The 23,362-nt window shown below is 41.3% G+C and overlaps 1 protein-coding gene across 1 annotated transcript; it reads left to right on the plus strand.

Annotated features, from left to right (window-relative positions):
* Positions 1 to 2,230: 2,230 nt before the first annotated feature.
* SLC38A2 (solute carrier family 38 member 2) lies at positions 2,231 to 13,427 on the plus strand. The gene is made up of 16 exons (XM_069975942.1): positions 2,231 to 2,395; positions 3,543 to 3,765; positions 3,996 to 4,077; positions 4,175 to 4,290; positions 5,085 to 5,158; positions 5,247 to 5,339; positions 5,424 to 5,505; positions 6,625 to 6,707; positions 7,107 to 7,165; positions 7,302 to 7,481; positions 7,622 to 7,701; positions 7,789 to 7,889; positions 8,288 to 8,409; positions 8,749 to 8,893; positions 9,135 to 9,232; positions 10,079 to 13,427. The coding sequence occupies exons 2-16, from the start codon at positions 3,644 to 3,646 to the stop codon at positions 10,175 to 10,177; spliced, it is 1,536 nt and encodes a 511-aa protein (XP_069832043.1). The 5' UTR covers positions 2,231 to 2,395; positions 3,543 to 3,643; the 3' UTR covers positions 10,178 to 13,427.
* Positions 13,428 to 23,362: the final 9,935 nt, after the last annotated feature.

A 23,362-nucleotide genomic window follows, 5' to 3' on the forward strand; every position in this document is an offset into this window, starting at 1 on the left:
ACGATTTATCATCCGTTCCGCCAAAATGTACGCCGAAAACCTACTCCAGTCCTCAGCTGGCGTAGGTTTTCGGCGGTGCGCAACGGCGCACACGGGATTTATGTAGAGGCAGTCCGCCTCTACATAAATCTCCGTAGCGCCGGAGCTGCGGGGGCATTTTTACGTCCGGCGTAAAAAACGCCGGACTTAATAAATGCCTCCCATAGTGTTAGTGAATGCTGACATGTGAGACTGTGCGACTGCGATGCAACAGTCTTAAGGCCCTATCCCACGGAACGATTACGGCAGCCCCTCCCGGACTCGCCGCTGCCGAGTGAAATAGCGGCACTGATAGCACTCGTTTGCTCCTCTTAGTCGGCCGTAGAATTGGGCCTTTAGGGTCCTTTTAGACGAAGCAATAAACGATCGCAAACAAGATTGTTTACCCAAAATCGTTCACCATATTACACAGAAAAATAGTTGTTAGTTACGATTGTTACAGCAATTGTTACTACAATCGTTTACTCCATCTGATCCCAGCAAAAGAAGGAATGATTTGAAATTATACTGAATGATTAATGAACAAATGCGGAATTACAGCGAACGAATGTGGAATTAAAGCGAGCGATTGACAATGATTTTAGGGTCAGATCTTAATCAACAATCAATGACACACGAAGAATTTTTCGATCGTTGCCTTCAATTACACAGGAAGATAATCGTTTAAATTCGAACGATATAACGATTTTCTGCACGATAATTGTCCCATGTAATAGGGCCCTTAGAATGCAGGTCACACACACCTTTGCTACCACTGACCTTAATGCAAGTTGCAGGAGACTGCGACTTGCTTGTATCTCCTCTGCTATTTGGCTATTTTGTTAACAGCAAGTCGCTATATAGCCCAAGGGTCCGTTCACAAGACATTTGTCTATCCTCTTCTATTTGGCTTTTTCCAGACAGATCCAGCTGGAACCGTCCATCTCCGTTCTGCATGCTTTTCTCAGGATACATTTTTTCTACTGAACAAAAATTATTTTGTCCTGTTTAACATCAGCTTTACCTCTCCTACTTCTTGCAACTGTGAAAACAATCACTCCCAGGCTGCCTAATGACTGAGGCTTGGGAAGGACATGCTGGGAGCTGTTGTTCCCCGGCATCAGTGGTTACTCAAGAAAGCAAAATGGTTACTTGTATAGAACCCACTGTGACTAAGAAAGAAGCACTCCCAGGGTGTCCAGTGGCAGGGACATGGAAAGGGCATGCTGGGAGCTGTTGTTCCCTAGTATGTGTGGTAGGAAATCTCAGTGGTTAGTAAGGAAAACTAAGTGTGAAGCCATTAGTCCCAGTGCATACAATTGCTGGGACATGCTGGGAGCTGTTGTTCCCCAGTATATGTGGTGGGAAATCTCAGTGGTTAGTAAGGAAAACTAAGTGTGAAGCCACTATTCCCAGTGCATACAATTGCTGGGACATGCTGGGAGCTGTTGTTCCACATCAGAAGGGCAGGTGCAGGGGACAAATAGACAGATATTACATGTGTGTGTAAGCCACATCTTTGGTTTAGGTTATTTATAGTATATAATACATTTTTAGGTTATTTATAGTATATGATACACATACAAACAGTCCTTCTATCATCACATTCTGTTCTGGGAGAGGGGGGAGGTCGTTTTTACCTCATTTGCAGCAAACCCACAGCAGAAATGACCCACCAACCTTTCAATTATTTATATTTCTTTGCAATTGATAAACTGCATGTGTGAATAGTGTCCTTTCCTCCTCAGACACTCCATGTCTATAGCTAGTAATCTATTCATCAGTCCTAAAGGAAATGAGAAGAGGGACCGGGGCTGGGACTGTCCTGAGGACTCTGACAGGAAGCAATGCTAGTAATAGCTCAGTGTACTCTCCATATCTGCCCCAAGCTTCTATGTGGCTTCTATGCCCTGAGGCCCCTCACTGCGCTCCAGCTAAGGACAATACCTGTCCATGAACTCTGCTGCTGGAGACAAGCAGTGGCCCTGGCAGCGCACAACAAACACAGCGGAGGCAGCAGCAGCCTCCTCAAACTTGACCCGGGCGCCCTGAGCCCAGAGGAGGAGGCAGCCGGCTGAGAGGGCGGCTCCGACACTGTTGATACACAAAGAAACGCAACACGATGCTGTGTGTACCCTGAGTGACGCACGCCGGCCCGCCCCCTGCTGGCCCCGCCCGGTAACATTCCATAATAAGAGAGAGTATCCCGGGTAATCTCCAGTCACCGAGCTGCCGCCTCCGGACTGTCACTGCTCCCAGCTGCTGCATCCTCTCCTATACATTACGCTTCTAGCAGAGCAGTGCTAGTTATTCGTGTCCTGTGGGATATTGTCAGTGCCCGGGCATCTGTATTGTGTGCGCCCTGCCAGGAGCTCAGGTAAGTGTGCGTGTGGGTGGGTGACAGCCGCTCACAAGGCTGCCAATGTGACTGCGGGGGAAGAGGCTGCTGCTACATTGTATCATAGAGACGGCCACAGCCCAGCCTTCCCTCTATCCCTGCTAGGAATGGAGAATCTCTATGGTATAATACCTGAGAGGGCTATCTGTGGTGGAGTGACAGTAGCTGAAGGCTGGGGAGGTGCAGGCTAGCACTGGGAGGATGAGACCTTCTGTCTGCCATTGCTTGTGCTGGCCACAGCTAGCCGGCTCCTCATTCTGCTTCAATAGCATGTGGCTGTTGCATCAGATTATTCTGCCTTCCTCTAGGGCAGAGGTTGTAATGAGGAAGAGGAGGAGGAGGCAGCTAGGAGTGGCCATCTACCTTTCCTATGTCTGTGCCTCACTGGCCGCCTTCCCTCTTTTTTTTTTTTTTTTTTTTTTTTCCTTTTTGCTGGTAACAGCCCCTGTAGAGAATTTTCTAGACACCGGCGTTTTCTCCCAGAGACTCCTGTCTGATTTCCCAGCTTTATACCCAGATCCCACCCTATTACGGCAGTCCCCTTTCTAGTAATGTAATAATAAACTATTTACAGCTGAAATTCTGTTGTTTCCTAAATTGAGCATGTACCTAGAACGCTGTCTGACGGCTACATTATTCCAGTTCATATAAAGGTGCTAGAATTTAGGCGTTACAGTAAAGTATCTGATCTTGAGATGTTTCTGCTGGCACATTGCGGCAGCACCACCACCATGGATCTATCATTTATAGCATGGCAGCTTTGATGGTTTCTTTATCAGAGTATGAGGAGGTAGATCATGAAACAAAAATGGCTTATTATATGAAATTGTAGAGATTGTTTTATTATTATATTTATTTTGGTGGAAACTCTGAACACAATGGCTTGACTTGGTGGAATTAAATATCTGCTTGTGGCCTTGGAATGCATTTGATTGACAAGTGAGGGTGGAGAGGGAGAAGGGAGGGGGGGAGGCGGCGCTTGGCATTTGCAGTGTGCTGGATGATGAGAATAGCTAGTACTTTTCCACTCTCCCCTCTCCCCCTCCCAGTCTAGCTAACCCATGATCATGAAGCATCACGTGGTTCCAGTTGCACACTGCAGTATTGACGTTTACCATCCTTGCAGGCAAAGAGCCAAGCGCAGCAGCAGGATCAGCAGTAGCCACACCGTCTACATCAGCGAAACTCGTGGACACGTTATTTGAACATCCAATTTGTTTGAAGCAAATGGAGACCATGAGCAAACAAGAAATGGGGAGGCTTAATATTTCTCCAGATGAAGACAGTATGAGCTCCAACAGCAACGACGATTATTCAGGCTATGCAACAAAGAAGCTCTCCATTAAAGGGTGAGACTGCTATATATGTTTATTATTAAATATCTATAAGGCATTCTATATTAGAGCACCTTTCATAGTTTTAATCTCAGCATTGTTTTGTGTATGTTGTATTTTTGACCTTGTGGTCAGAACCTAACAAGGGACTTAGTCATAGCTGAAGAGGAACGCCTTTCCATTTGAATGACAAATTCTAACATTAAGCTGAATAGGTCTCTGATAATGTTCTATTTCCATTGCAGCCATTATGACATGGATCCTGAAAACCAGAATTTTCTACTTGAACCTACTATGGCAAAGACGAAATGTAAAATGGAATATAATGTAAGTGGAATAACTTACATTTAATATGTAAAATAAGCAAATGTGACGTATTAGATTTGTAGTTATCGAACTTGATTGATGGATATTGTTCTTTTAGCTCCCAGGTACCACATCATTTGGCATGTCAGTATTTAACCTCAGCAATGCCATTGTTGGCAGTGGAATTCTGGGTCTTTCATATGCCATGGCTAACACTGGGATAGCACTTTTTATGTAAGTATCTTTTTGTAGAAATATTATTATCTTTCTATTTAAGTTAGTGATTTTTTTTTTTCAGTGTTTTCCCTTCAATCACCACAAGAGGCAGTAGTTATTTATTATTTTCAGAATAATAATGCTCATTGTTTTAGCTGTGCAATAATGTATTGTGTTGCCACTGCATGTTAGTCTTAGTTGCTGAAAAAAGGGAACAAAGTCTCTTCTATATAAAAAGCTTCCTTGTCTACTTCTGTTTATTGTAATAAACCACAGTCCGGCCTATTGTTTGCTACTCTGTATCCGGTGGAGAACTGTTAGTTTCAAAATATTTAACATTTATATTTCCTGTTGGCTGTGGTGTTAAGCCACACCTGCCATATGATAGCTGGTAATTATGACCTTTCCTGCGTAGTCAGATATGCAGATGTGTTGTATGACTAATGGTCTCATGAGCTTAAGCTATGTTATATGGAACAAGCACCTTGATGGTAGCTTTGTCTTTTTCCAATAATTTATTTGAGAAACAGGGCTAAAGAGTAGTAGAAAGTTGCATTACCTAATTCTGGCAAATATTTATGGATAGTAGAGACAGTCAAATGACTATGAAGCCTGGCCCATCTTCCTTCCTTTTATGTTTTGTAATAACAAAAGCTTTGAGTTCTAACCTGACACTAGTAACTAATGACAGCAAGTCTCACATGTGCAATATTTGCTGTTCCTGTGTGAGGTTACAGAATGACATTGCAGAATGGAAATGACGGATAAGTATGACTTTAAATCCTTTGTTCTTTTTTTTTTTTAATACACAGGATCCTATTGACATTCGTGTCAATATTCTCTCTATATTCTATTCATTTATTACTGAAGACGGCAAATGAAGGAGGTAATTGTTTTATCATACTCATAAAAAATAAATTTACTTGTTTACAAATGGATTCTATTCTATGTATTAATATGTTTTCCTTCTGCAGGGTCCTTATTATATGAACAACTGGGATTTAAAGCTTTTGGTATATTTGGAAAGCTTGCAGCTTCTGGATCTATCACCATGCAGAATATTGGAGGTATGCTATTTTTGTACTGTACCGAGATGACATCATGTGTCATATGAGGGACTTGTCCTTATACTATATATTTCTGTTTTCCAGCTATGTCAAGCTACCTCTTCATAGTGAAATATGAACTGCCACTCGTGATCAAAGAGCTTCTTGGCCCAAGTGCTGATCCTAAGTATGCATATTGCTTTAGTTAATATTATTTTTATATGCTTGTATGGTGTTCTTTTGTATGTTTGTCAAAACACTTATCGGCTATGTTCACATACTGTCTATTTTTTGGTTGTTTGACAACTGTCTTTTAGGACAGCAGTCATTTGAAGCCAGTTTAAGGCTGTTATTTTTAGATGCATGGTAGTCATTATGAAATATGGCCTTATATTTGTCTTAAAAATTATGGCCTTCCTAAAAGACGGTTGTCAAACCGTCAAAAAAGACAGTGTGTGATGGATTGTAAGAATGACCCTTTAGGGTCCATTTACATGTACAGTATCTGCAACAGATTTGATATTACAAATTTTATGTGTTCTATCATAATATGCAGCTTCAAATCTGCAACATCAAATCGGCCACAGATCCTGTACGTGTGAATAGACCCTTAAAGTAGAATCTTTTCAGAAAGTAGTACAAATGGAAGGCACCTGTTTTTATTGCAGTGATAATGCACCTGTGAGAGGCAATTGAAAATTGCATGTAGCATACATTGTGCGTATGACTAAATTGAAGTGAAGTGAAAATACCATCTGTTCCTCCCCATGATGTTTTTTTATGTGTGAATCACTGTTGACTTGCCATAAGCAAACTCACCCCTCATAAATATGCTGTTGTCATACTGTGACCTAGGTAATGTAGTTTACTTGCGTCATCCAAATTAGTACAGAGATCATACCTGGAGCAGACCAAAACTGGAACAGTTCTACCACTGTAATAAATGTTCTGAATCAATCTGCCAGCCACGCCGCCTCAGAACATTTCATAGAGATTCTTGATGGTCAAAGCATGTTTGTTTGGTGACTTCATGCACCGCATTTGCTGCCAAGAGCATTCCACAGCTATGTCTGTGGGGGAGTACAGTGCTCTTTTCAGTAGGCTTTTACAGAATATTTGCAACCATTTTTTCTTTCTTTAGCTTTAACCCAATGTTGTAATAAAGATACAGAGATCAGTCAATTCCTTCAGATTTAACAATATCTGGTGTTATAGCTGTGTCTACTTCTGAAGCACGTGCTTCAAGTTTATTTTTTGTTTCTCCTCCTTTTATTTTTGTAACCAAGATTTCTTTTCTTTATTGTAGTGCATGGTACTTAAATGGGGATTATCTGGTCATCATGGTCTCTGTGCTGCTCATCCTTCCTTTGTCACTCTTAAGAAACTTGGGTAAGTTGTTGTGCATTGCGTTATCTTGACCAGTTTACATAAAGTTTTACTATACATGCACAATCCCATGACAAGTATTGCATGTGATTGCATTTTAGGACAGTGGCTATATAGATGAGAAGTTATAAGACTCCCATGACCACAGCTCATTCACCTTATCCCATCTTTCACATTGAAAGATTCTTTTTTGCATAGTATTATGTATTATATAATTTTTACCTGAAGGTCTCATCATTGACAGCTTAAGCTTTCCTTGAACTAACGAGACCCAGCATTCATTTAAATGGCTATACATAAATACATGCCTTTATATTAAAACCGTTTCCCTGAACTATGTTTAGGAGTATACATATATATTTTTTTAATTTTTTTTTTAATCCTATTTTACTTTTTTTTTAGGATACCTTGGCTATACCAGTGGCCTTTCTCTGATGTGTATGGTCTTCTTCCTGATTGTTGTAAGTAAATCATTTTTTTTTATACCAATGAGCGTGTCTTAATAAAGTTGACTGCCAATATCTAGTAAATATCTTACGATTAAATGCATTACATTTTTTTTTATTAATTATGTAAATGGTGGTGTATTCATTTTAGGTGATATACAAGAAATTTGAGCTCACGTGTCCTGCCTGGATAGAAAATGATGCCATTAACATGACTTTGAACAACACAATTTCTCATCTGACCACACATGGCCTTGCAAGTGGTGCTGAGCTTAATCACACACACGATGATGACATGTGCACCCCAAAATACTTTGTATTTAACTCACAGGTAAGTACAATTCTGACACCCAGACATTTGTTTTCTTCATATTGGTTTATTGTTTCAGATTGACACTTTTTGAAAAAAAGAAAAACTCTTGCTAGTAAAATAAAGATATGTATATGTATTTTTATTTTTTTTGTCTCCAGACAGTGTATGCTGTGCCGATCTTGACTTTCTCCTTTGTCTGTCATCCAGCTGTCCTTCCCATCTACCAGGAACTTAAGGGGTATGTTCTATTCTATTTTAGGCCAGGAAAATAACCCTGAGTCCTGCCAATAAATGTGTGCTGAACACTGTTCTCCTTTTTCCACAGACGCAGTCGTAGAAGGATGATGAATGTGTCAAATGTGTCATTCTTTGCCATGTTTCTCATGTACCTGTTGGCTGCTCTCTTTGGATATTTGACTTTTTATGGTAATTATTTTACTAGTTTACATTATTGTTGTGTATATTCATATGTTTTCATTAGGGATACTTAAATCACCGCCAATCTATAAACTCAGGAAAGTTTATTAGAATTTTAGTCGGCAGTACACATAAATATGTGTTCTTGGTGCCTTTTATTCAGTGGGCTGTATATATGAACTATTGCAGGGTTTATATATGGAAAAATCTAAATAAAAGTTATTTAATAAAAAATAAAAAGTATAAAAAAAAATATGAGTTGCTGAGTGACAAACTGGTACAAAAGGAGAGAGGGCCTTGCCCATTAGGGCTTCCAATGTACAGGAGGAAGGGGAAAGAAAGTGTAGGTAGGGGTAATAAATGTGCATATTTTAGTTTTGTTTTATGATTGTATTTGTTTTCTCTAGGTAATGTTGAACCAGAGCTGCTCCACACATACTCAAAAGTTGCAGGAGGAGTCATATTCGTGGTTGTGCGTCTGGCTGTTCTTGTTGCAGTCACTTTAACTGTTCCCATTGTTATTTTCCCAGTAAGTCTGCAAATAATTATGTATATAATTACTGTAATATATACTGTAATTGACTATTTGATGTGGACAGTATGACGTTTATATGGTATAAAAGAGATTAGCTTACTTTAATTGTATTAAATGTATGGGAGACAATCTGGAAATGAGCACAACATGTGACAGCTCTTTACCGCTTCCTATACTCTGTTACATGTATGTGCCCAATAGTGAACAAATGGTAAAAGTATTTATAACACAAGTGACATTAATGTGCAGTTACTTGGTGTGTAGTTCTGCCACTTTTATGTTCATATTATCATCTTCTAGGCATTTCTAAAAGTGCTTTTTGTCTCTCTTAAGATCCGCAGCTCCATCACACAACTGTTGTGTGCAGGAAAGGACTTTGCTTGGTGGCGTCACATTCTGATCACACTTCTGATTCTAGCTTTCACCAATGGTCTTGTCATCTTTGTTCCCACCATAAGAGACATCTTTGGATTTATTGGTAAGCTTGTAACAATTTTAGTTTATTATCCTTATGCCAGTGTCAGATAGCTGTAATACAACTGCATTTTAGTGTCCGTATTACGGCTGCAATACTTTCTGCATTATTGTAGGGCTAAAATGCAGTTAGATCACAGCCATATAGGTTTAGTTGCTTTATGTTTAGTCTCATCACATAACTTACTTTTTATTAGGGGTTATCAGTGTCTGTGTCTAATATACTATTATGGTTTGTAATACAGGTGCCTCTGCAGCAGCCATGTTGGTTTTCATCTTGCCATCTGCTTTTTACATAAAGTTAGTCAAGAAGGAAAGTAAGAGTTCTGTTCAGAAGATTGGGGTAAGTGTTTTTTCCTTCAATATATACTACCATGACAAAACATTCAAGTCTATTCTTACCTTAGATCAATATGCAGATTATTCTTGAAGTATAAAAGTTTGGTATTTCATAAGCTTTATATAAACCCAAGAAGAACACTTGATCTTGTAATTCAATTTATCCTGGAATTCTTGATTCTCAAAATAATACGTTACCACTTTTAATAGCTGTAACCATTAAAGCAGTATTCCTGTTAATATACATTCTAGTGTTGGAAATGGGCAGCACAATAACCAAATGTGCCAATGTCACTGAAATGTATCCGTTAACAGATAAAGGTGTTCACGCTACCGCTCCGTCTGTAGGGGGAAAGTCTGCTCTCTAGAGCCACCTATTGGTCAGACCTACTTTATTGGCTTCCATCCTACCAGCACCTCACACTGTATTCACAAGGGACAGTGGTCTACAGATGGAAAGGATACTCTGACATAGAATCCCTTGTCATGTCATGTTTTGTATTGACTTACATGGTAGCTATGTATAATAGGTTGCACTATAGGAACATCTTTCTTCCTTCTGGAGAAGGGGCTACTTTGCATACCCTTTTCCCAGAGATCTTTGCCTGGTCTATAAAGCTCTCTACACCAGATGGTAGTCCCCACACAGAGAAACACCACCTAGAAAAAGGGGTAAAATTATTCAGTCATCCAATAGCTTGCTCTTAGAATTTTTTTTAAACGGCTGGTTGTAATTAGCTGATTACCTCTTACAATGTCACGCTAGTAGCCAGTCGTACTGAGATCTTTTTGGTTTGTATCATAAGTCATTTGCATAAAATAACCCTTTCTGTTTGCTTTTGTTTTCTAGGCTACACTATTTCTTATCAGTGGATTTGTGGTTATGATTGGCAGCATGACCCTCATTATCATTGACTGGGTTCACGGTAAACCTTCCGATGGGCACTAAGTGGCTTGATGAGGAACCTAGCACTTTGCTAAAAGTGAGACTGTTCACTCCCAAGCTTTCTACTGAAAATGAAAACCATTTGTTCACAGTTTCGCTTCCTTCAAGATACCATTATTTGTAGAACTAGAGAACTCTTTATGAAGTTAGTTCTACAACGCAAAAAAAGGACAAATACCATCCTTAATCCCAAGGTTCTAACAGGAGGAAGTAATTTTATTCCATTCTGGAGAATGGTCCAATTATCTAAACTTTACTGAAGCCACATGGATGGCTGTTGTCAATTACTGTTACTTGTACTTGTTTGTTAATACTTGAATGTGCCTACAGGAACCATTTCATGTGAGTAAATGTTACACTGATGGTGTCAACACAATGGATGGACACAATCCCCTTTCTATGTACCAAAAATGCTCAACAAAGTCAAGCACTTCTAAGGGGAAGGATGCAAAAAGTGTGCTTAAGAGATCTTGTTAGGTTCCTTTAGTATCTTAAAACATAATCAGTATTTTACTAAATATTTATTTTGTCATGTGGCACAAAATGATAATACAGAAAGTCTGACTGAAGAAAGACTGCTCAAGATTTGTACTAGACAGCCCCTAGGGAAAGTGCAGGTTACTGGCAATTTATTAGCAGTTGTGAACAAGGTTAAAATACTATGCTTAGCACTGACATAAAAGCCTTGTGTAAGACCGTTTTACTTAGTAAACACAAGAAGAACATTATTATAGAAATAATAATGTGCCCATTAAGCTCAGTATCACCCAAGCCTGTATTTAATATTACTGTGGGTATAGTCCTAGCATGGTACAAAAGTGAGATATTTAAATGGCTAACTTATTGAAGCCTGCAGCAGTTTACATCTTATATGTTATTTCAGATATTTAATATCTTTATTTATAAAATACTGAATTACTTGAGGGAAAAATTTTTTCTCGGTTTTAGTTACAAATCAAAAAGCCTACCGTGCTTCATTCATAAAATGTTTACCGTCTACATTTTACAAAGCCTTTGTTACAGTTCTGTAGGCTACACTGATTTCCACCTCCATGTCCTGTTGGTCGTAGCTTCCTCTTGTGGCAGGTTAAGGGCCTGTTCACACTTAGAAAAATTGCCAGAATCTCAAGCGAAGCCCGCGCTGCAGACACTGATTGAAATTCTGCTTGTGCCATTGATCCAGTGGGATTTTTTGTGCACCTCTGCTCTCCACCCAAAGAATTGACATGGTGGAGAGTAGAGGTGCACAAGAAATCCCACTAAAACAATGTGACGGGGGAGTTTCAAGCGGCGTCCGTAGCGTGGGCTCCACTTTGAATTCCACCACTTTTGCTTAGTGTTAACGGGCCTTATAACTGTTGAAGTCAAGGATTTTATGAGAGGCATAGGGTAGTATTACTATCAAAAGTGTTCCTATCGTATGTTACTAAAGGAACCATCTATTTTGTAGACTAAGACATCATTTAGTTCATGAAGTTTGCTTCATATGTCAATTGATATCAGTTTTGCTAAGTGAATAATAATGTGGAATATTAATTCCATCAAGAAGATAATTATTTCTGCAGTGCATTTGCAAGGGGAAACATATGGGCTACACCGACATTCACACAGCAGTGTTTATGTATGCCATGTCGGACCAGCAGGCAGGCTACACAGCAAACTTTGAAGCAACCTCAGTATAATACAGAGCTTCATGTGAATCCTGTTAACAGTGTGGCCTCTACGTGTTGCTACTAAAACTGTGGCAAGTCACCAGTGTTTTTAGAGAGAATACTGTAAACTATGCCATGATGCCATGTGTCCTTATCTTAACAGGCACAATATGCTTATACAGGCATAGATCAAGAGTATACTGGTCAATTTGTTTGAACACATACCTCTTCTAATTTAAATCACATGGTTTACCTATATTCTTAGAACTAAAAACATGTGATATATGTACACTACATCACTCATTACTATTGTTAACAGTAATACAGGTATATAACATTTGCTATGTGTGGTAGTCCAAACAGCCTCTCTTCCTCAGAGCAAACATTTCACAATTTTTTCACCTCATTGTCTTCCATAGATGAATATGAACTCGTATGTCCTATTTATACAACATTGACTCATCAAAAGGCAACCTATTTTTCAATATTTATGATGTTTGTATAGTAGAAAAATGTATGTATATATATATAAATAATCTGTAAAATATCTTTGTAGATACAAACCCTTTTTATTTGCCATGTATGTTTTATTATAATCATTGTCTCTACAAGGTTTACCTGGAGTATTCAAGGGAAATCATACCTTAAAATAAGTAGCTAGATCTAATAACATCACTAAAACTATTGGTTGTGTTTTTCTTACAGTGGGCTGCTGATTTTCCTTAGATATCTGTGTACATCGTCTTCCAAAATCTGTTTTATGAGTTATTAGGAAACACTCCCTTTATAGTTACATTGAAGACATATAAAATGTGTAATTCTATCTGTTTTAGGAAATAATACATTTGGGTTATGAAGAGGGTTTAGTCCACACCATCTACTGATACCTCCTCTTTCAACAATTTTACTTGTACAAGATATCTTTTGAAAATAACACCCATATATACAGTAATGCTACACCAATAGGTATATTGGCATTTTGGGGTAATGGTGACTTTTCCGTGGTTCCCAACTAAACATGTTTCTGTCTTAGACACTGAAAGGGTGATTGATGAAACAGGCAAAAGCCTTGCCACTTCCAAAATGTTACTGTATATAGAATATTCTAACTGGATAAAATATCAGCTGCATATTAAACTATGGGTAGTGTATTTAACAAGAAATACTGCTTCATATTTCTGTCATTCATGTTTTCATGAGATGATGCCCTTAGGCTTCCTTAACAATGATGCATTCACTAATAGATGAATGGGTTGTTCTAGTAAGGGTTATGACTGCACTGTAGTTGCTTGTTTGTGCTACAGCAACATCTGGCAAGTCAAACATTGGTCTAAGAACAGTTAAGGGTCCATTAATGTAAATAATTCAGTGATATCATTTACATTAACCATTTTTTATTTCTTGGAGATAGAGAGTGTCTTTTTTGTTTATCTTGTGCTGTATAACGTAGGGATCCATGCAATACATGTTTTGGCATCTGTATAAATGTAAAATATGACTATTGTTAAAGCCAGCAGCTCAGTTAGAGTTGTTGGTGAAGTCTGAGTTTCAATGAAACATTGTATGCTTTTAATTGACCTTAAATAAATCCATAATATGAATTGCCTGGTCTGTGTTGCATTATGTCATCTGTTCCAAAAAAGAAAAATGAAAACCCACATACATACATAACATAGCCACAAACCATTACTCATGAGTTCAGGCTATTATTACATTGTCATTATGTTGACCCTGACTGTTTATAAGAATCATTAGCCTTCTGGATTAAAAGCAGCATATCAGTAGTTTGATTGATAAGGGTCTGTGACAATAAAATGACGGGACTGAAGTGCTCAGCTGAATGTAATGCCAGTGCTTCCTATGAGCCCATACACCAGTCTGAATCCCAAGGAGAGCCAAGCGCCATCATACAGTAGCTGGGGAAGCAAAATGAAAGTTAAGTACACTGCCCTATGTAAAAAGCAGCACATTAAAGTTACAGTTCGTTTTAATAATAATAATAATAATTTTTATTTATATAGCGCCAACAGATTGCGCAGCACTTTACAATTCTGGGGGTACATACATAGACAAAAAATAGACATTACAGAGCTATACATATAATTATCCATACATTAGGAGTGAGGTCCCTGCTCGCATGCGTGAGCTTACATACTATCAGGAGGGGGTTTGAGACAAAATGGCAGAGTGCTTCATTGTTCTTATGGTCCGGCCATCTTTATAAATAAGGCAGTGCAGGTAAGGGTGGGTGAACCTGTCAATAGCCAATGCCTGCATGCACAGGTCTAAGTGCTTGGCGTGTGTGTATGTATGTGTCTGTGTGTGTGTGTGTGTGTGCGCGCGCGTGGTGGAGGTGTGTGTGTCTGCGTGTGTGTGTGGGGGGGGGGGGGGGGGGGGGGTTGAGGGTAGCAGTCAAAATTAGGGAACTTGGTAAGCCTGCTTGAACAGATGTGTTTTGAGGGCACGTTTGAAGCTTTGTGTATTGGAGGTGAGTCTGACAGTCTTGGGTAATGCATTCCATAGAACTGGTGCAGCTCGGGTGAAGTCCTGAAGACAGGAGTGAGAGGTGCGGATCAAAGTGGATGTTAGTCATAAGTCATTAGAGGAGCTTAAGGCACGGGTAGGACGGTAGACAGAGATGAGGGAGGAGATATAGGGAGGTGCAGCACTGTGGAGAGCTTTGTGGGTGAGCAGGAGGACTTTGTATTGTATCCTGTGTTTAACAGGGAGCCAGTGTAGTGACTGGCACAGGGGGGAGGCATCGGTATAGCGGCTGGACAGGGAGATGAGCCTGGCCACTGTATTGAGAATGGACTGGAGAGAGGAGAGTTTAGAGGAAGGAAGGCCGATTAGTAGGGAATTGCAGTAGTCTAGACGGGAATGAATCAAAGCGACTATGAGAGTTTTAGCGCATTCGACAGTAAGGAAGGAACGGATTTTAGAGATGTTTTTTAGATGCAGATTACAGGAACATGAAAGAGATTTAATATGAGGAGTGAAGGAGAGATCCGAGTCAAACATAACCCCAAGGCAGCGGGCTTGTTGTGTAGGGGCTATGGTCGCACCACTGACAGAGATAGAGATGTCAGGTGGAGGGTGTTTAGTAGAGGGAGGGAATACAAGAAGCTCAGTCCTCAGGGAGGATATAACGTTAGAGACGGCAGACAGACAGTTACTGGTGTTCTGTAGAACAGCGGGGGTGATATCACGGGAGGAGGTATACAGCTGGGTATCATCAGCATAGAGATGGTACTGAAAACCAAACTTGCTGAAGATTTGTCCGATGGGCAAAGTGTAAAGTGAGAAAAGGAGAGGGCCCAGAACTGATCCCTGGGGAACCCCAACTATAAGGGGAAGAGAAGATGAGGAGGAACCAGCAAATGATACGCTAAAGGAGCGGTCAGAGAGATAGGAGGAAAACCAGGAAAGAGCAGAGTCCTTGAGGCCGATAGAGCGGAGCGTGCAGAGGAGGACCTGGTGGTCTACAGTGTCAAAAGTTGCAGATAGATCCAGGAGAATGAGCAGAGAGTGGTTACCTTTAAATTTGGCGGTGAGGAGATTGTTAGAGACTTTAGTAAGGGCAGTTTCTGTAGAGTGGTGAGGACGGAAACCAGACTGAAGGGGGTCAAGAAGAGAGTTTTTAGAGAGGTAGCGGGTTAGGCGAGAATAGACCAGACATTCCAAGAGTTTAGAGATAAAAGGGAGATTAAAGACAGGTCAATAATTGGCTGTACAGGATGGGTCTAGGCAGGGTTTTTTCAGTAACGTAGTGATGGCGGAGTGTTTGAAAGTCGAGGGGAAAATGCCAGAGGAGAGGTAGAGGTTGAAGATTTTAGTAAGGTAAGTAGTGACAACAGGAGAGAGAGGCTGGACAAGGTGTGAGGGAATAGGGTCACTAGGGCAGGTGGTGGGGCAAGAGGAGTCTGGAAACTTCCTCCTCTGTCACTGGCTCAAAGGCTGAGAGGGATGAGGAGGAACAGTAAGGACCCTATTCCACAGTAACGATAATCTGCCGGATCGGCCCCATTTCGCCCGATTCGGCCGATTATCGTTGGGTGAAATAGAGAGAACGATCAGCCGATGATCGTGTCATCGGCTGATCGTTCATTTAGGGCCAGACCTAAATTCATCGGTCCCCCACCGCGCATCGCTACGGTTGAATAACGGTGCGCGGCGGGCGACCGACGATTTGACAAGCAGCAGCATACATTACCTGTCCAGGCTCCTTCTCCACGCTGTCTTCATCCCCGGGTCCCGTGCGCTCTATCTTCAGAATGGCCGTTCAGCTGATGGACGCCGCGGCCTGTGATTGGCTGAGTGTGGCCTGTCAGCTGACAGGCCATTCTGAAGATAGAGCGTGCGGGATCCGGGGATGAAGAAAGCGCGGAGAAGAAGCCTGGACAGGTAATGTATGATGCAGCAAGGGCTGCAAGGACATCGGAAACAATGTCCCTGCAGCCCTCGCTCAACGATCATCGGGCCGTGGAATAGGCCCAGTAAACGAGCGGCGATCTAGCAGATCGCCGCTCGGTTACATCGTTGATCGGGCCCTCCTCGGCCCGTGGAATAGGACCCTAAGAGGGAATAGGATTAAAGGGGTTGTCCGGCGAAAAAAATTATTCACAGAATAACACACATTACAAAGTTATACAACTTTGTAATGTATGTTATGTCTGTGAATGGCCCCCTTCCCCGTGTCCCACCACCCCCACCCGTGTACCCGGAAGTGTGGTGCGCTATACATTACCTGTCACGTGCCGACCACGGTCTCCGATCTTCAGTAGTGACGTCTTCTTCGGGAGGCCAGCGGATCTTCCCGAGTGCTGGCCGCCCTCTGCAGCGTCATCCGAAGCTCAGCCGCGATTGGCTGAGCATAACGGTGCTCAGCCAATCGCGGCTGAGCGGCTGATGACGCGGCCACGTCATCAGCTGCTCAGCCGCGATTGGCTGAGCACAGTTATGCTCAGCCAATCGCGGCTGAGCTTCGGATGACGCTGCAGAGGGCGGCCGGCACTCGGGAAGATCCGCCGAACTTACGAAGAAGACGTCACTGCTGACGATCGGAGACCGTGGACGACACGACATGCGGTGAGTATAATGCACCACACTTCCGGGTCTAGCGTGGGTGGGGGGAAACACGGGGAAGGGGGCCATTCACAGACATAACATACATTACAAAGTTGTATAACTTTTTAATGTGTGTTATTCTGTGAATAATTTTTTTCGCCGGACAACCCCTTTAATATTTCCTTGGGACTGGGAAATGATCTCCTGACGGATGGTATCCATTTTGTCCTTGAAGTATTTGGCTAGGTCTTCAGCGCAGAGGTTAGTTATGGGTGTCTGAAGTTTGAGTTTAAGGAGAGAGTTGAGGGTATCAAAGAGGCGTTTTGGGTTATGGGAAAGAGAAGAGATCAGAGTGGTAAAGTAGGATTGCTTAGCAGAGTGAAGAGCCGAGTAGTAGCTTCTAAGCACGAACTTATAATGTAGGAGGTTGTCTGTTGTCTGTTGTCTGTTTTAATAGCTAAAGGAAAGCACAAAAACTGCCATGTAACTAGAAGAAACACTAAATGAATACAGTAGACTTTTACAAGCACAGATAAATAGCATAATCATTAGTTTAATGAACGACGAGATGATTTTTTTTAAACAGGCGTTTAGATGAGAAGATAAATCGCTATGAAAAGCCACTAATGCAATCATTATTGCATTTGTTTATATTCTGTGAATAATCGTAATTGCGTTTTTATCTATATACTGTGAACGACAAGTGTTAACACTGAAAGATTTGAGAACCCCTAATGATTTTGAGGTCAGCCTAAATGATGCGACCCTTGACATACAAATGAATTTCCGTTCATAGTTTGATTATTGCCGCATTTACACCAAAAAAATTATTGCTTAAATTTAAATGACGTAACGTTTTTTTTGCACGATAATTGGCCTGTGTAGGTCAACATAGGTCAACACTCGTGTTATCTTTCTGAAAAAAAAACACCTTTCTCCACCATTGTATCCATGAGTCATGAATGCAAGAGTTGCTCCATACAAGCTACAGACAATCTGGTGTATCGCAAAGAAAATGTTCCCCACCTTCTCCTATGACTTGGATCCCTGATTGACGGGCTACTATATATGTGTACGGACATATACATAACAGCCTTTCCATCACTGCTCTGGATGTTGGGCAGAGTCAGGGGAAGCACAATGGGTAGAGATTCTGAGGGGTCTAGAGTTTTGCTGGCCGGGGCCAGTGCTGTCTACAACCCCATTCCCTCCACATCCAGACATAATCTGTGGACTTTTTGTGGATTTCTTCCTCATCTGTTCAGATCTTGGGGGAGGAGCATTAATAAAACTGCCCTTTCATTATTATAAGAACCTTGGGCCAGACAGTGCACACAGAGGGTTACATACTGAGGGGAGCCTGTGCCCTAGCTTGTGAGTCTCACACTTCCCTTTGCCAAGACTCAATAGCAAACATATTTTTCTCAAATACTAAACACTGAGTACAGTGTCAGCACCATAAACTTAATGGCTCCAAATCTCTAAACCCCCCTTGAAACCTCAATTATTATTGCAGACAACAGCAAAGTGTAATTTACTATAAACCAAGCCTAAGTACAGCTACAGACCTTTTTACAGGTAAAACTAAAGAGGTCAAGGTGGATGTGGGACTATTGCAACAGGAATTATAACACTTTAGAGAGTGAAATGGAAAACAGAATTTCACAAGCAGGATACACATTAACTCCAGAACCTGGCAAATGTATTTCTCTGGAAAAGGTTGCAGAACTCAGGACACAAAAATCAAATGACTTAGAAAACAGACTTGAACAAATCAATATCTGTATCTTGTGTTCTGAAATAGCAGATGAACAATGAACAGTGGATTAAGGAAATACTACCAGGTGCTTTTCTTGGAATGTGAGATGCATAGGGACTCATTGAAAACTCTACTTACTCCTATATACATAGGTCAACACTCATGTTATCTGTCTGAAGAAAACCCACCTTTTCTCCACCATTGTTTCTATGAATCCATGAATGCAGGAGTTGCTCCATACAAGCTACATATCCTGACATTATTCTGAAAGACATCAAGTACAGATTCATATTTGCTCAAGCCTCAACATTTTGTTCTCATTTGTATATACCTCCCCTGTACATTTTCAATGTTCAATAGGAAGGGGCTCATTTTGCAGCTTTCTCTCGCCAGGCTTCTGTTTTTTCAATTGAGATTATAATCTATATATCTACATGTTTAACTCACCAGGGAAGGGTGGCATTTGAATATTCACCAATAGTAGCTGGCCCTACTCCAGTAACCCTGAGCCCCTACCGATACAGACACCACACACAGGTATTTTGTATGTACTGCAATACTTTTCGGTTTCAACAACCAGACATGGATCCATCTTTTCCATTGTGTATATACTCTGCCTTCTGGGACTCTTTTAAAGCTTATACAGTTTTTGTGGATCCCTACAATCCCCATCTTTTCCATGAAGAAAGCATTCAGTGAAATAAAAAACAGAACTCAACAACAATTGTAAGAGGTTGAAAGCAACATATGTGTCAGCCACACCCAAGTTAACTAACATCTTTGCCTTCAGGTGGGCAGATAATACCTCCTATACCTACAAGAAAAATCAAAATGGCACATTTTTTACCAAGAAAAAATTCTCAAGACTGTTGGCGCACCTTGTTCACCTAAATATTTCTTTACCGGCTACTATCAAAATCTACCTGCTGCTGCTCTAAAAAAAAATAGCTCTGTTTGGCTAATAACAGCCAATGAGACTAATGAAGAATATGGTGGCCTCATAACTACTAGTTTATTGTATTTGCTGTTGGGGCTAACAGTAGAGGTCTGCTTTATAATTCTTGGATATAAATTATTAGCATGCTGTTTCAATTGAAAAAAACACTTTTCTTTTATGTCAGCATAAAGCATAACCACTCTAAACATGAGAATTCTGTGTTGACTTCAGTTAAGCCCTGAATCTCATTCCAAACCTGTTATTCCCTTAGGGTCTCTATCTCTGTACCTGAACCCGGTTCTTTTTTTGACTAACAAAACAGTCACTCTGTCTCTGAATTATTTCATTTGATTAGGCGAAACCTATATTAAATATTCATTACAGATTACTTAAACCATGAGAAGGGTAATTCTGATTGTCCTATGGCAGCACACCATGGGTTAATATGACATCATCTCCCTGTACAGAGGAGGGTTTAGGCCCTATTAACCCTTTAAGGACGGGGCCCATTTTCGTTTTTGCGTTTTCGGTTTTTCCTCCTTGTGTTTAAAAGGTCATAGCACTTGCATTTTTCCACCTAGAAACCCACATGAGCCCTTATTTTTTGCGTCACTAATTGTACTTTGCAATGACAGGCTGAATTTTTGCATAAAGTACACTGCGAAACCAGGAAAAAATTCAAAGTGTGGTGAAATTGAAAAAAAAAACGCATTTCTTTTATTTGGGGGAACTGTGTTTTTACGCCATTCACCCTGGGGTAAAACTGACTTGTTATGCATGTTCCTCAAGTCGTTACGATTAAAACGATATATAACATGTATAACTTATATTGTATCTGATGGCCTGTAAAAAATTCAAACCATTGTTAACAAATATACGTTCCTTAAAATCGCTCTATTCCCAGGCTTATAGCGCTTTTATCCTTTGGTCTATGGGGCTGTGTCAGGTGTCATTTTTTGCGCCATGATGATTACTTTCTATCGGTACCTTGATTGCGCATATACGACTTTTTGATCACTTTTTATTAAATTTTTTCTGGATTTGATGCGACCAAAAATGCGCAATTTTGCACTTTGGGATTTTTTTGCGCTGACGCCGTTTACCGTACGAGATCAGGAATGTGATTAATTAATAGTTCGGGCGATTACGCACGCGGCGATAGCAAACATGTTTATTTATTTATTTGTTTACTTTTATTTAAAACCTGGCAAAAGGGGGGTGATTCAGACTTTTATTAGGGGAGGGGGCTTTTTACTATTAACAACACGTTTTTTTTTTTTTTCTACACATATACTAGAAGCCCCCCTGGGGGACTTCTAGTATATATACTTTGATCTCTCATAGAGATCTCTGCAGCATAGATATGCTGCAGAGATCCATGAGATCGGCACTCGTTTGCTTTTGGCTGCTGCAGCTGAAAACGAACGAGTGCCGAGCCGAGGACGGCGCCATCTTGGACGCGTCCCCGGCCGGCATCAGTAACGGAGACCTTGTCCCGGAGGAGCGATCTCCCCCACTAGACACCAGGGAAACGTTGCCTCCGGTAATCGGAGGCAGCTGTCAACTTTGACAGCTGCCTCCGATTAGCTAATTAGCGGGCACAGCGATCCGACCGTGCCCGCTAATAGCAGCGGTCCCGGGCTACTCGCGGCACCCGGGATCGCGGCACTTCAAAGCAGGGCCGCCGCGCGGCCCCGCTTTGAAGTGCAAGTGAGGACATATGACGTACCGGTACGTCATATGTCCTTAAGAGGTTAAACAGAACGATTATCGGCCATATTCTGCCGATATCAGCTGTTACGGCCGATAACCGTCCTGTGTAATAGAAGGCAACGATCAGCCGACATCAACGATGTCAGCTGATTGTTGCTGTCGTTTGTCTTTCAACAAATTGAAAGACAAACGTCTGTGATAGCAATGATCTGCTGCCATCGCTCCGGGGAATAGGAGCTGCAGCAGCAGACCGCCGCTATCCTCTACGGGCTGCCCCGACGATCTAGCAATCACCTGGGCAGCCTCCCCCCTCAGTCATCTGGGGAACAAGGAGAAAAGGAGCACTGTTTGCTCCTCTGTGTCGCCCTATGTAATAGGGGCTTTAAACTAGCAATACACAGTTAATTAGTTACTTAAATAACCACTCCCCATAGCGGGGGTCAAATCTAGCTGCTAGGAAGAGACACACATATTTTTTTTTTTATCTAAACAGATAGAAGGGTGTTGCCACAGGGTTTTTCCTGTTGCTTACTCTGTGTTTTGCAGATATTTTGTCTTTTTTTTGTTTTGCAGATTGGCTCCTTGATGTTTACCTAGGAGCACTTCTGCCTATTAGCGTCATGACTAGGTGGGTAGTAGGATCTCTTGGCCCTGCCATTCTGCCTGTAAATGTGGGGGTCCTTAGGTTCCAGCGACTGCCTTTAGTTTGTGTAATAGGACTGCTGTATACTGGCGTCTGCCATTTACTTGGCCCTCCCAGCCTCCCCTAAGCATGCAAGTGTTTATCCTCCGGCATATCACACCTGCCATCCCACCTACTGGAAGTGATGTGGACCAAGCCTGCCTATCAAGACTAATGTGGACGTTTCAGGGGGCATGTGCATGCACTCCTGGAACAGAGGTTCTTGTGCCAATTGTCTGGCTACAGATTAATCTCCTCAGAGTGACACAGCAGTCTTCTTGTCATGGTTCAAGGGCCAGCTATTGGAAACCTTCTAAAAGGGTCAAATCCACTCTGAGACAGCCCCAGCCTACTCAACCTGTCCAGTCTCAGCCTTTGTCTCCATCAGCATCAACACATGTCTGCATTCCAGTGGCTTGGGCCTTACGTATTTGGCTAAGTCAACTGACCCAAGATATCGAGTATGTGGACAGAAGGGAGGATATGCTTAAAGATATAACAATGCTAACATCTGGCACAGATTTCCTATTTCATTGCACCATGGATTCATTACATTTTTACTCAAAATTCATGTCAGTTTCCAAGGCTACTAGAAGAGGACTGTGGCTAAAACAGGAGGTTACAGTCACCCAATTATGCTCTTCTGGGCCGTAACCCCTCCAGTGTACTAGATATTGTAAGGAGTTACAAATCCTTCTGAAGTCTAGGATGAGTATACCTTTTGAGCAGACTCTTCGGGTGAATTTTAAGAGAACGAGGTAATTGTAATCTAAAGGAAACCGGATTTATGATTTCAGTGATGGAAAAGGGTCCTGTAAAGCGATGAGTACTTGAAGACGTAGTTTCTTTGTGGACAACTAGACTTAATCATCCACTGTGTAATCAGGGCCGAGACAACGTTTATGGTTGGCATATCTTGCTTGTTTCTGTTGGGCATTTTGCAGAGTCACCAGACTCTTTGCCCAAACTGTGAACATTTGTTTTTTTTTAGCTCACTAACCAATGAAAATTGCGCTTCTTGGTTACGTACTGCAGAGAACTTGGGATGATAACCGTAACTGCAGAAAAAGGGGGACAGTTGTGTCTAGGCGTTGACATGATTATTGAGGGCGAATTCTGCCATGGGTAAGAATTCAGATCATCTCTCCTAGTTGTCGGCAACAAATACTGCTCCAGTGATTGATTTAAACATTCAGTTTGCCAGTTGGTCTTGGGGTGAAAAGCAGGGGAAAAAGACAATGAGGTACCCAATAGACTGCAGAACGCCCTCCAGAACCTCAACACAAACTGAACCCTTCTGTCCAACACAATATTGGTGGCTATGACATGCAGGCGAGGGACATGTTGAATAAACAAACCTGCGAGGGTCTTAGCGTTG

The sequence above is a fragment of the Dendropsophus ebraccatus genome, chromosome 1, assembly GCF_027789765.1.
Source record: "Dendropsophus ebraccatus isolate aDenEbr1 chromosome 1, aDenEbr1.pat, whole genome shotgun sequence".
NCBI lineage: Eukaryota > Metazoa > Chordata > Amphibia > Anura > Hylidae > Dendropsophus > Dendropsophus ebraccatus.

Coding starts and splice junctions, on each gene's coding strand:
- SLC38A2 (XM_069975942.1), top strand. CDS start 3,644: ATGGAGACCATGAGCAAACAAGAAATGGGGAGGCTTAATATTTCTCCA. Junction 5,506..6,624: donor GGCCCAAGTGCTGATCCTAA/GTATGCATATTG, acceptor TCTTTATTGTAG/TGCATGGTACTTAAATGGGG. Junction 7,482..7,621: donor ACTTTGTATTTAACTCACAG/GTAAGTACAATT, acceptor TTTTGTCTCCAG/ACAGTGTATGCTGTGCCGAT.